We start from the raw sequence: 14,623 nt of genomic DNA on the forward strand, positions 1-14,623 counted from the left end.
GAACATATTATCATAAATATAAAACACTTAACAGTTAATTCTTTATAACATAAATGTATATTCTGAACTTATACATGTTAGTATAAGATCCCTAGTGGCCTATATATTAACAAAAAAACTATACATATAAAACTGTATATATTTTCAAAAACATAAAAATTAAAAAAAAAAATAGATTATAAAACAGCATTACATATAAAGTAGTGTATATCACACAAGCAGGTAGATGCTACTGAGTATAAAAAGTACTACAAATATAACAACAAGAATGCTTCCAAACATAATAACAATGTATTTAAAATATAAACCTAGTAGGGCAAGTGGGAAGTCAAGTCCAAATATTTAATATTAACTACTTTAGTTTTGAAATTCTTGAAAATGTTTTTCATTTGATATTCCTTTCAATTTTATTATCCTAAACCCCTTAAGCCTATATTGAAGCTCATATTTAAACTTTAGTAAAAATTATTTTTTCTACACTTTGGCCTCTAGTATAATCTTTACATCTATAAAATTAGAATAACTATTACTTCAAAGACTTAATTAAAAATATACAATCTATATACAAATACAATATGATCGAAAAAAAAAGACGGCGTTAGCGATGGCTATGCTAAATGAAGTTTGCTGTCATTATACAATATATATGTATGTAAAAGAATGTCATCGATCGTCATTTTCAGACTAACCGGACGCCTTTTTTTCAATCATATGGTACAATCTATGTACTGTTAGATGTATTTGAAGACTCAACTAATTTTTGAATCTTTTTTGGAACTTCATTTTTGCTCACATAATTTGAAAATTCGAAATCGTCTGAGTTATATACACAGTCTTGAATTTTAGTTGTAAGTTCAAATACATCTTTAAGTAACAATTTCTGTAAATAATCTTTTAAAACAATGAGGTAAACAGCAAGTTGGGAACCGTATAATTTTAGTTTGTCATTAATTGGTCGCTCGTTCCATTTTTTATTTGGAACTTCAAGAGCATGCTGAATTATTGATTGTGGAAGATTTAAGTAATGCATTAAACATTCTGACAAATTTCTTTCTACTGGAGGACAAGAACCTGATTGTTTTTTCTGGATACTTAAGTCTACAATTTGTGTGTCAAAAATATTTTGCATATAAACATTATAATGTCTATAAAGAATATCTACTATTCCAGAACTTTTATGTATAACTTTACAAATATATTCCGATTCAAATAACTGTTTAATTTCTGGATATAACTCTCGTTTTTCTACATTTATTAAATCAATTATATAAACCTGTTTCCAGGTACATAAAACTAGAAGCCTTATAAAACTACCATACCTATTTTTTTCCATACCCAAAGATACAACCCCAATAGTTTCTGCATCGTTTAACACTTTCATAGCTTCAAAATACCTTTTATCGGCGTTTTCAATAAAAATATAACTCCTACATGTTTCCTTCAGACGAAAGTAATCCTCTTCGCATATTTTTATTAACTTGCATTTTTCTTTGTTATCGTTTTTCTTTGGGGGTTCGGCGATCTTCGTAGCTGGCAGCTTTAACATACGAATTTCCGCAATTTCATTTCGATAAAATTCGTACAAATCTCCTAATTTATTGTTATTATTGTGCTGAATAACATCATTTAACACTATTCTATTTTTGCCACCGTCCACATATGTACCTTCATAGATTTCTTGACTTTTTAGCTCCAATATTAATCTGGTACCCCGTTTAAATACCGTGTTGTATTCAAAGGCCATATTTCTGGATTGTTTCTTGAAGAATGAAGCGGTTAACAATGAACAACTTAAACACCCGATCACAACAAACAACTTTTAACTTGGGACACTCATAAAATAATTAACTAGAAAGAAGTGTCAACTCTGTGTTAAATCGTGGAAACACGATACGCCACCGAAAGCCTTCGTTGTCGTCTGGAGAACTAATTTTCCAATTGACAGGTTGACATGATAAGGACATGATGGCTTAATTTTCATTTCCGTTTCCGGTTATTCAATGGCGGGTCCGAGCGGGCTCGATCTCCTCCGGATAATTTGAAGGAGCTTATCGAGCTCCAACGAAAAAAAGGCGGGAAATTTGTTTGAGTTTGTCGATCCGGTCGATTTATGGCAATAATCCAATAATATAACCTCAAATGTGAACTAAAGCCGGGAATAATATGTGGCCGGGACTTAAAGCAGATCAAAGTTTGGTTTTTACATTATAACAGCATATGAATAATTACTTATACGAGATTTTAATACCACGGTGAAACGTTTTTTTCTTAACTTAGATTCATAGATAAAAATGGAGGAAGCTGTAGTATCCGTGATTGAAATTCTGGATGAAAATACAGAGATACATAAAATAAACAATGAAACATATATTTTCAATAAAAAAGGTAAGAATACCGAAATACCTAAATTAACTATTATTTTTATACTTGTATTTGTAGAAAGTACCTATGAACCTATAAATTTGCAATATGAAGATATAGAAGCTAATAACTCAACTTTAGAACTCCTCGATAAAAAAAGTCCTCTTTCGCCAACTGATTCAAGTTGTTCTACAAATTCAATACAAGAATGTAAGAGATTGTGGACCAGAGATTTAACTCTATATTTCATCAATTTAGTTAGTGAAAGAGATGAACAGTTTCAAACCTGTGTAAAAAAACATATTTGGACAAAAATTTCTTCCCAACTTAACGAGGAACATGGAACTACCTTAACTTGGCAGCAATGTGAAACCAAATGGAAAGGACTGACAAAAATATATCGTGAAATTGTAGATCACAATAATACTTCAGGCAAGCAAAGAAGAAAGTGGGAGTTCTTTGATGCAATGCATGCTGTTCTCTTCAAGAAACCAGAAATATTGCCAGTTGCTACTTGCAGCAGCAGCTCTGGATTGCAAGTAAATAAGTCAGGAGAAAAGATATTCAAGAAGAGTGCTACTGATAATGAAGAAGATAAAAATGAGGAGACACTACAAGATTCTAATTTTGTTAAAAAGAGAAAATCTTCGGCCAGGTCTAACAGCATAGAGAGGAGACATAAAGAAAAAATGATGAGACAGGATTGTTTTAATAACCTATTTCAAAAATATATTGATATATTACAGAGCCAACAAAGCAATAGAAAGCAAGAATAAAATAATTTGTTTACATTTTAATAAGTATTTATATTTTTGTACATTTTGTATGTATATGTTTGTATTTTGTTAAATTAAATTAAAAATAATAGTTTCTGTTGCTTTTTACTAATATATTATAAGTGCCAAGAAAGGAAAATATACTAATAAAACAAAATTGGTATTTCCTTATAGAATTTTATTATTTATAATGTTTTAATTCATTAGTAGAGCATTCATTATATTATTCCTCTTTCGAACTGCTTGCAAATCTTCTCTTACATCATCAACAACTGCATAAACATTTTCCTCAATTAAAATCTCTTCTTCCAATTGTAAATCTGCAATATCTTCCAGTAGATCTCCATTTAATATGCATATATTATGAAGAACAGTTCCTGATACAATAATTAGTGGGATTAGATCCAATCTAGTTGTTTCTAAAGACTTTAAACGACGAAACCTGCCCTTTAGAAGAGCAAATGCATTTTCTATCACTACTCTGCATTGTGACAGTTTGTTGTTGAAATTAATTTGGGCAGGGGTTAAAACTACATTATTTTTGAAACCAACCAGTAAATAATGTGACAACTTATATGCCAAGTCTCCAATAAGATGATGATCTTCTGAAATTATCACAGAGCCATTTCTTATTCTTGAGTTAAGGTCTGACTTTCGAAATAAACGCATATCATGTATAGACCCAGGTTCCCCTGCGTAAACGTCCAAGAATAATTTTTTGCTGTCGCATACCCCCTGCAATAAAACTGAGTGGTAGCTCTTCCTATTGCAGTATGAGTTAGGGTTTTCTTTTGGTTTCAGAATCCTTATGTGGGACCCATCTATTGCTCCAATTATTCCTATAAACATTTAGATGAAACATAACTAATTAACTGAAAACCAAATTAACATTACCTGGAAATCCATTAATGGCCCTAAACTCCCTTTCAATTTCTTCTGCCCTTACTTGACTTGGCCAAGAAATAATTTTAAATTTCTTATTTACTTTTAGCAGTAGATTACAAACTCTGTATAAAATGCTCCAACAAGTACTCCTACTGATCCCAAAACGATCAGCTACAGATCTAAAACAAGGTTTGAATTTTACCATGGTTAATAAAAGTTGCATATTGCCTCTGATATAACTCTGAGAATAGAACTCACCGAAAACACTCCAAGTTTGCCAAACACCAAATTGTAACCATAAGTTGCTTATCAAGTGGCACAGGCACTGTTCCACAATGAACTGTGGAGTCAGAAACGCTATATAACTTGCCAAGTAAGTCTTCAAATGTACAAAGGTTTATTCTAAAATGAGATTTAAATGTATTATCTGAAAGTCGTGGCACAATTTCTTCAGCATATTGTTGTACCCTTGGAGCTCTTTCTACTTCTGTTTCACTATCACTGCTGTCAAAAAATATACTGTTCGCAAAATTTAACATCAGACCTATTGCCTGGTCTGTGTTTATATCCATTTTAGGCAGATTTAAATGGAAAGTCTTTTTCTCTTTTTTTTTTCTTAATTGAGGTTATATCACCGAACCACACAGAAAATAGGTTATATTTATAGTATTTTTGAACAGAAAGGCTCTGACAGCTCCGAAAACGTTCGTCTTCAAAATCGCATATCTGAGTACTCCGCAATCACGTGATTTAACTCGGCCTCTGCCCGCCCTCATCTGCGATTGTAATGTCGAACGCAGCTACAGGCAGCTGACCACCAGCTGACTGGTTCAAAAATTAACCTTAATTCGATTTTTACCCACTGTGCACCCACAGAACATTTCACTATTATCCACAGATTAAGAACTCGCTTTTGAGAGTGCTACCAGACAGGGATGGACGTGTAAATTATTTTTTATAACCATGTGCATTGAAGGAAAAAACAACGTTAACACTATGCTTTGACGTTAAAAAAAATAAACATGTAAAAGCTAGGTAAAAGCCTATTCTTCATTGAGGCACTTTTTTTCTTAAACATTAGTCAATAAACTGAGAGAGGAATGAAACGATCTAAATATTATGTTCAGATTTTTTGAATATTTCTTTTGGTAATGGTGTGGATCCGGTGGCTGACCTTGAAACGAGTTTTTGCTGCATATAGTCACAGACACTACGCATGCGCACATCTTCGATGTTGTCAGATTGCGAGTTATTTTGGAATTATTTTCAGTAGAAAACAAATATGTGCTTTTTAGTGTTTTTTTTGTCAATATATACCGTATGATCGAAAAAACGGCGTCCAGTTGGCTGGGAAATGACGATTGAAGACATTTCCATAAAATGACAGCGATCTTCATTTCATAATCATTGCTGACGCTATTTTTTTTTCAATCATAGTACGCGGTATATTATTTTAATATTTCGCACAACACGTGAACGCTTATTATGTATTTTCATAGTCAATAAAATTATATAGAAATAAAACTCTAGATTCCCATAATTAATCTAATTGCTCTAGATTATTATGCTACGTTTAAAAAGTGTTTTATTAAAAATTCGGGAAATTAAAAGGGACGTGTCCAAGTTTTTTCTTTTTTTTTAATTTTTAAATGCTGTAGCTCCATGTCATGTTCATATTAGGTTTTTTTTAACATTACATCAAAACTACGGAGGCCTTAAAAGACCTTTTAGCAGCCTCCGTAATTAAAATTGTACAATCAGCTTCAGCAACATTAATTAACAGTTACCTTGTTTAATTCTGCTTATTATTTATTTTTCTGCTACCTTAAGATTTCTCTATTCTTACCTTACAAGTAATTTATGTGATTTTCTTAGCATATATGATTTATAAACCATATTTTTTCTAATGGAAGGATATGGAATAGGATATGCAAAATTAAGATATTTTAACATTTATTTTCCAGACAAAAGCATAATATAGTATTAAGATTAAGACATAACAAATATTATAAGAAAGATCTTAATATAAATCACAAACTAACTAAGTCTTAAATTGGTCTTGTATAAACATAGGTATAAAACCAAAGAATATTATAGTTAACACAAGTAGTAGAATTATCTTTGATAAAAGGATAAAACTAATAAGATCAAAACTCAACCTTCACCATATTGTCAAGATTTGGCATTATAGGAAACAAGAAATTACAGTAAATTAAGAAAAGAATATCAAAGTACACGATATTAAATACAGTAATGTATTCTACGACACAAACCATCTCCCTTCTAAAGAGAAAATGATAAAACATAAAGCTTATTCAGCTTATTTTAGTCTTATCAACACAATCTTCGATAAAATATATGTCTAAAAATTGCTATTAATCCACTATATTTTTAAGAAATTATGATACAAACATTATAATCAAAATATATTATATTAGTAACATTATAGGTAAAATGTTACCTCTATCTCATTGACGTGTATATTGTTCTATAAGACTCGTCATGGTAGTACTTCAATACATCAATACATATAATCAAAACTATTGTTGCCTGTAAATAACTAGAAATTAAATAATTCTAATAAGTTTAAAACCATTAAAAAAAATCCGTAAATGATAATTTTTAATTCTAATGTAAATATATATAATAAATGTTATCATTATTACAATTTTATATATTCATAATACTTTCATTTCACAATCTTCATTATCCCTTCAATTCAATTCATATTCTTCTTACCTTAATTTTGGATATCAAGATTAATCTGAAATTATAAAATTAATTATAGAATTTGTATTATTATTGATTAACACTAAAAAAAATTTAACTGTAATTCGAAAATAAACTGCAATTTGGCAACATCGACGATGTGCGCTTGCGTAGTATCGATGATCAAATGCAGCAAATATGGGCTTCAAGGTCAGCCACCGGATCCACACCATTACCTTTCTTTTAGTTGATTTGTAGTTGGTTTATAAAGGAACGCTAAAAACACTACCTTGTTTTCCACTGGAAATAATTCAAAATGATCTGGTTGTACATCGACGACTTGCACACAGGGTTCGGAAAACTACATGTTACTTTTAAAAACTACATAAACTACATTACTTGTAGTTAATGTAGTTTATGTAGAGGGTGTAGTTTATGTAACCTATGTATTTTACCTTCAAATATCAAAGGTTTGAGGTGAGGTTATAATAACTTGAAGCTTTAAAAACACATAATGTATTTAATAAAACAGAAGAAATATGGTTTTAAATATAATATTTAAATCATATTATCCCTATTACACCTCATACAAAGGAAAATTATTCATAATATCAATACATAGTTTATTAACGTAGTTTTCATGTAGTTAATGAACGGGAAAAGACGTAGTTTTTGAAAAAAACTACACGTAGTTAATCAGGTAAATTACGTCTTAATTAACTACTTCCGAACCCTGCTTGCACATACGTTGTATCTGTGAGCAAATGCAGCAAATAGTCATCTCAAGGTCTGCTACTTAAAACCAGGGGTGCAACTTTGTTCATGTTTCAAAGCAATAGTAAAGTAATTTGTAGCTTGAGGCACTATGTTCAGTAGCAACATCGATTCGTAGCGATATTCTGATTTCTCGCTTTGTGGCGAGGCGACAGTCTAGACACGTGTGCAAGAGTGTGATACTGATACCATATTTTGCAGCATTTGAGCGACAATAGTTTTGCAATGAACATAGTACCGATCTGGTTTGGACATCGCTTCTAAACGATCGGTTGCTAACTTGAACAAAGTTGCACCCCAGGGTTCGGAAATAGTTAATTAAGACGTAATTTACCTGATTAACTATGTGTAGTTTCTCTTCAAAAATTACATCTTTTCCCGTTCATTAACTACATGAAAACTACGTTAATAAACTACGTATTAATATTATGAATAATTTTCCTTTGTATGAGGAATGAGGGGTCTAAATAATATGATGTGAATGGTTATATTTAAAACCATATTTCTTCTGTTTTCTTAAATAACTTATGTGTTTTCTAAAGCTTCAACTTATTATAACCTCACCTCAAAGCTTTGATATTTGAAAGTTACATACATAGGTTACTAACTACATTAACTACATGTAATGTAGTTTATGTAGTTTCTAAAAGTAACATGTAGTTTTCCGAACCCTGCTTAAAACACACCACTACCCACTACGCCGATAGTCGATAGCTTTTTTATTGTTTTTTTCTTTATTTTTCTTTTTTGCCATTATTTTTACACCCAAAATATAAACGTAAATAACGAAATATTTTAAAACAGGCAATTTTTAACAAGATAGAGTTTTTGTATGTAAAATCGATATTTGTTTAGATCCCATCCCTATAGCCCTGAGGGTGAATCTGTGGCATCTCAGGTGATCGCAACTTTAGCGGTTTTCCCGCGTTTTTTCATTTTAGCGGAAAATATCGGAGGTTTATTTTAGTGGATTATATTTTCGAATAATAAGTAAGTAAAATTGACAACCCAAATCACTATTTAAATTATAAACAACGATTTTTTTGTCAGAATTTGCACCAATAATCCCTTAATTTGTCAATATATGCTTAAAACACATGGGGGCCTTGGCCTTTGAATTTCAATATCGCTCTTTGCGGATTCTAGCGGATTTTGATATACGAATCTAGCGGGTAATCAATGCGGGTAATCTACTCCGAGAGTTGGCGACAGGGGTGCGACTTTGTTCAAGTTAGCAACCGATCGTTTAGAAGCGATGTCGAAACCAGATCGATACTATGTTCATTGCAAAACTAGTGTCGCTCAAATGCTGCGAAATATAGTATCACTATCACACTCTTGCACACGTGTCTAGACTGTCGCCTCGCCACAAAGCGAGAAATCAGAATATCGCTACAAATCGATGTTGCTACTGAACATAGTGCATCAAGCTACAAATTATTTTGCTATCGCTTTGAAACATGAACAAAGTTGCCCCCTCTGGATGTGATCGTGATCTCAGAGAAATAGAAGGGATAGAGAATGAGCTTCAACATGCGCGGAAGGTCTAATCAAGTTGGGCGCCATATTCCAGGTCTTCCTGTCATTTTGTATATAGGTGGTAATCTATAAGTAATCAAATATCAATTTGCTGTTTTCAACCATACGGGGGGCAATTTAAATTTAGTGAAATTCTATCATTTATTATGGTTAGTTAACATTAATATGATTTATTTAATTATCAGTTTCAAAACTGCATACAATATTGGTATAACTATATTTATAATTTATATAACACTAAATATACGAATATTCTGACAAAAGACGCTACGGACAGATGTAGGGTTCCCAACTTGAGCATCGGCTATTCCGGGACAATTATCTTTAAGCTTTTAAATAATTGAAACAAAACATTAAATATTAGAAAAAAAATATATTATGTGTGTAGTACACACTTTTTTAGTTACCAGGTCCCGGCTTGTCCCGGCCAAGACAAAACTTTCGCCTGGACAAACTTTCTGATTCCTGGTTAATCCCGGCTAAACCGGGATGGTTGGGAACCCTAGACAGATGACCTTTTCGTCGTTAAACACTCGAAATGCCATTAAATAAGTATTTAAATTATTTCATGTTTACTTGTACAGAATTACGCGTTTCAATTTAAAATGTTTGCAAATTTGGTAAAAATTGTTCTAAACAACTTTTTGTTCAAGTTGTATATTCATAAAAAACATTTGGTGCATAATTATTTTTGATGATTACTTACCTTGTATTTTTAATATAAACCTAGAAAAAATATGTTTTTGTTTTATTTTTTTTATTCGTCCCTTCAAATTGTGTTACAAAAACTGTTATAGTACTATTCTTTTAAAAGTTCCTCAATATGGCCGACCTAGTTACGAAAATTGGTAATTTTTTTTTAATGAAAAATAAGTTGGCGTTAGCGAATTCAGAAATTGATTTACTCTTTGGTTAACAATTATATTTTTCAGGATTGTCAAGTTGACGTTAAAGTTAGGTTATTAGGTGGTTATCATAAATAAAAACATAGATTATTGAAATTATTTAATAAGAATAAAGGTATTTTACCGCAGATCCGAAGAGATTTAACTTAAAGGTATTTTATAAACTTTCTCAGTGAGAATATTAACTCCCCTATTTCTTATATTTCAGTTAAGGGGACGTAAGAACTATAGGAAGTAAATTTTTGTTTTCATGTTTTGACGATATCTGAGAGTTCCTAGAACTATCAAGATTATTGAATAATTATAGTTGTTTAATAAGTGAAATTAATAGAAGACTTGGAAATAGGATGATGCTTTTCATGTTGTAGTTGATAAATCACCCCATTTCTCTTAATTTTTTTTTTCAGTACAGTTAATCACAAATTAAATTGATGTGTGCAAAAACAGCTATATATTTTCAAACATCTTATTTAAATAGTTCTTTTATATACTATTAAACTGTATCAACTACAAAGTATTTAGCAAAAAATTATAAGGTAATAAATTTTGTATATATAATTTATGAAAATTTATAATATATAAAGATTAGAACACAATCCTCTGAAGGAAAAAGAAATACTCAAAAACTCATTAAATATACTTTATTAAAAATAACAACATACCAAAACATCCATGCAAACTGTAATAATCAGAACATTATCCACATTATACCTTTATTAAATTTGTGTCCACACTCCTGCCAGGAAATCCAGAAATGTTTGTTTAAATATTAACTTATTTTAAATTGCCAGAAACACATCAGAATATATCACAACCACAACTATAGGTTAATCTGTACTAAATTTTATACCGAGTAAGTGATGCGTTAACTAACAAGTATAGGATAAAAAACAATTATTAATATAGAGTGTACTATACAATGTCCTGCTTATTTATGAAATGACTTTCCCTTCAAATGTGAGGAATACCAGTAAAATAAAACATAATTTTTGGTTTAGTTTGGTGTTTGATATTCTAACTACATCTATTACAAACCTTAAGTGCTTTTAGTGAGTAATTGTATTTTTTATTATTCCTTGTGTATCCTGTAAAGTAAAAAAATATTTCAAGAAATATAAAAACAATGCAATAGATATCAAACAGATTCATAAAAACTACTTACAATTATTGTACATAATTATATATTTCAAGTGTTATTTGATGTTTGGTCCCATTACCAACATTACCTTATTTAGGTCTTCTCTACCAACTCAACTTTTAAACCTGTTTTAAACCTTCTTTATATTTTAAAACTGATTTACAACAATCTGTAATGCCCGCGCTGTTTCCTGAAATATAAGTTTTAATCTATTTATTATCATATAGTAGATATTACAAACCTGAAAATTACTGATACGAGGAAACTTCTCAAAATAATTATAATAATACCTTTTACAAACATCTGGACTAATTTATTTTCACGAATTTATGAACGAGCCAATGTTTTCTAATACGTTTTTAAGCGATTTACACATTTTGAATATCTTCCAGCCTATTCGTCAACTCTTGATCGGTGAAAAGATTATTTATAACTATATAATTAGTACTGCAGGTTGCAGGTTAAATAAAAGAACAAAATCAAGTAGAATTTGTGAATAAAAACTAAAAAAATAATGAAAATATTTAGAAAAAGTAACCGTAAACGTCAATGTCAGCCAAGTGTCAGAGTTCAATTGGATTTACCAAGATTATCAATTTGAACGATTTGAAGTACAGTCGATTCCAGTTTAGAGATTTTCGTTTTTTAAGCCTCCCATACTGAAGTCCGCCATATTGGGAAGTTTTAAACATAGATAAATGCAACAAGTTTAGATTGGAAAGCCCGTAAAAATTTTAGGTCGCGAAATTATTTTGGGTCGCGACCGTTATACGCGATCTGGCGCTGCTATAGCGGTCGCTAAGAACAACGGCAAACAAAAACAGAAATAATTTTCTCTTGTCAAAGTCAGAATCTTCAAAAATCATAATAATCTTTCAAAATCTAAACCGCTTTCATTAAAGAAATTCCGAAAAGTGTTTATAGCGTCCATTTTCAAAGTAATTACTGCTATGTTGTGAGTTTAATTCAAGTTTTATTTATTCCAACCGGTGATAATTGTGAAAAAGTGGCATTAAAAACTTAAAAAGCTGTGCTGTGAACTGCAAAAACCATCGTGGATCGTGGCATAACATCGATTTCCAGTGTTTCATAGGTATTTCATATATGCGTCCTTATGGAAAATAAAGTTTCTTGAATGCAACACACTGTATTTTATTTATAAAATTAAACAAAAATAATAATAAATTTGAATAAACAATATTTGGCGATATAATTCCGGAAAAAGCCGAACCGCTCCGAAATTTTCAAAAGTTTTGGGTCGCGACCGTTGCAAGAATAGCGCCAAATAGTGTTTACATTGTCCTTATGGGCACTTTCCAATCTAAACTTGTTTCATTTATCTATGGTTTTAAATGAATACAAGTATACATAACATGTCTTCTAACAAATATTTTCATAATACATAAACATCATTGATTTTATTATGGGTATTATTATTAGTATTTATCCTGGTTTTTGTCGACAAAAAAAACTCAGTCTTGTAATAGAACATCAATTTTATATTTCGTAAAATTATTTTGATACAAATTCAATTTGTCAAAATTCAAGTCATTAATATATTGATAAACAACCCAAATTATTCCTAAATATTTTATTATAAAAAAAACTGTTACCGGTAAGTTTGTAAAACACATTATCGTTTGTCTTAATACTACAAAAAATAATTTATTTTTTGCACAAAAGAAGCTTGTCGATCCTTATTTGTCCATACCAAAATTCTGTATGTACAACATACATATACCTAATTTATTAAGAAAATTAGATTATATGATCTCAGAATTTTAAGAAATTTTTTTTAAGATAAAATAGTTTCTTCTCAACTGTAATATTGTCAACTTTGGCCTGTATTTTATCTATTTAAAAACATGGGATTGACAATCCCCTGATTAAGTTTCATTGCATCAAATACCTTTGCTATAAATCCTGGCTCACAATTTAAGGCCATTGCAAAATGCTTTTGAGCTTCATCATAGATTTTACAAGAATAAAAGTGTAATATTGAAACAAAGTAACATTGTAAGCTTCATGACTAATAATCTCATTTTTAACACTCTTTAAATATCATCTCGTTAACAATTATGAATATTATATGATTTTTCTCAGTGATTTGTGGCACAGATACAAATTAATATATGCCCCATAACAGTTTTTAAATAAGAAACTTCTGCCTACAGATTTAATTTTCTTATTGGCATAATACCCTTTCTTCCTATATAATCTTGCCATTTTTTCAGTCCAATGTTCCTTGTTTTTACAGTTGTAGGAATACTAAAAATGTTGACTATAGAACTCGATACTATGTTTGAAAAAGCCTTCATACCTGTAACTGTGCATAAATCTAATTAACTGAATTCTCCTCCTCTTGACACTCTGAACACGGCTGCTGCTAATGTTAGAAATATTTAGCACAAAACTACAACTACCTACAACAAACTTTACAATAAAAATGTTAAATTTTCGCTGTTCGATTAAAATACCCTATCTTATGTTTTCTTTTCCTCCAAATAATCTTCTTGTCAAGTAAGGACCAATCTTATTTGACATATTTCTGGTACACTTGAACTTGTGCTTTCATGGACACTATAAGAGTGCACTGTTTTACAGAAGCACGAACATTGATTCCAAGTATCTTCTTCCTCCACACGTAATAAAAACATCCTCTTTAAATGGCCACATCATACACTTATTTTTGACCATTCCCAATTACAATCACGATTTTTACAAATCGCCTTTAGGAAAACTAAAATAAACAGTTTTGAATCATCTGTAAACACGATTATGTTGTATAAACTTACACATGAAAACTAATCATTATTCCCGGCGTATTAGCTTTCTTAGAATGACTATGAATATACAACAAGCCTTTTTGAATTAGTGTTTAGAATAATTGAGATAATAATAAATTTTAACTAGATAACAACACAAACGAAAAACAAAACAAAACAAACAGATGTCAATTAAAGAGGGGAAGTGACAGCGAGACCTGGACAGAGTGTGATCTGCATCTGTGAATAGTCATCACTCCCTCCACTTAAGGCTATTCAACATGATATGCGCAAGGCCATTATGGCGGCGAAGGCAGTGCATTTTTAAATTGTTTAGCTTTAACCTGAAAAGCCGGTAGTGGTTTCTCGTTCCGATTGCATACCAGAAATAATTAATTATCTCTAGTTTGTTGTGCTTCTGCAACACGTTTGTTTAGTTCTTAGTGTTCAGTGCACGGTGTGATCAGAAAATTGTGATAAAATAAGAGTGTAATAAAAATCCAAACCAGACATTCCACATAGGGAACTTCAAACTTTTGTGCTTGTCGTACTCGTGTATTATTAATTATTTTAAGGTAAGAACTAGAAGTATTTATCAAGATATTACACCTAAATGAGTAAAAAGCCTTCACCGCCAGTCTGCACAGTACCATTGCGATGAAAAAAGTACTAAAACTTGAAAAATTGCTCATCTTTAAAAGGTAAGTAAATTTTTTTATACTTTTATTTCGCCACGTATACCTACCAATTATTACCAAATTGATGGTAACG

General features: G+C 30.7%; 3 protein-coding genes across 3 annotated transcripts; 1 reads left to right on the forward strand and 2 right to left on the reverse strand.

Moving 5' to 3' along the window:
• Positions 1-341: 341 nt before the first annotated feature.
• LOC115878116 (piRNA biogenesis protein EXD1-like) lies at positions 342-1,853 on the reverse strand. Its single transcript, XM_030894486.1, has one exon. It carries the CDS (start codon positions 1,742-1,744, stop codon positions 722-724), a length of 1,023 nt encoding a protein of 340 aa, XP_030750346.1. The 5' UTR covers positions 1,745-1,853; the 3' UTR covers positions 342-721.
• A 163-nt stretch (positions 1,854-2,016) lies between these two features.
• On the forward strand, positions 2,017-3,163 carry LOC115878118. The gene is made up of 2 exons (XM_030894488.1): positions 2,017-2,385; positions 2,440-3,163. Exons 1-2 carry the CDS (start codon positions 2,292-2,294, stop codon positions 3,135-3,137), a joined length of 792 nt encoding a protein of 263 aa, XP_030750348.1. The 5' UTR covers positions 2,017-2,291; the 3' UTR covers positions 3,138-3,163.
• A 43-nt stretch (positions 3,164-3,206) lies between these two features.
• On the reverse strand, positions 3,207-4,627 carry LOC115878117 (protein ALP1-like). Its single transcript, XM_030894487.1, has 3 exons — positions 4,281-4,627; positions 4,032-4,201; positions 3,207-3,976 (listed from the first exon to the last, which is right to left on the reverse strand). Exons 1-3 carry the CDS (start codon positions 4,592-4,594, stop codon positions 3,333-3,335), a joined length of 1,128 nt encoding a protein of 375 aa, XP_030750347.1. The 5' UTR covers positions 4,595-4,627; the 3' UTR covers positions 3,207-3,332.
• Between the last annotated feature and the right edge of the window lie 9,996 nt (positions 4,628-14,623).

This window comes from Sitophilus oryzae, unplaced genomic scaffold (genome assembly GCF_002938485.1).
Source record: "Sitophilus oryzae breed Bouriz unplaced genomic scaffold, Soryzae_2.0 scaffold_1500_pilon_pilon, whole genome shotgun sequence".
NCBI lineage: Eukaryota > Metazoa > Arthropoda > Insecta > Coleoptera > Curculionidae > Sitophilus > Sitophilus oryzae.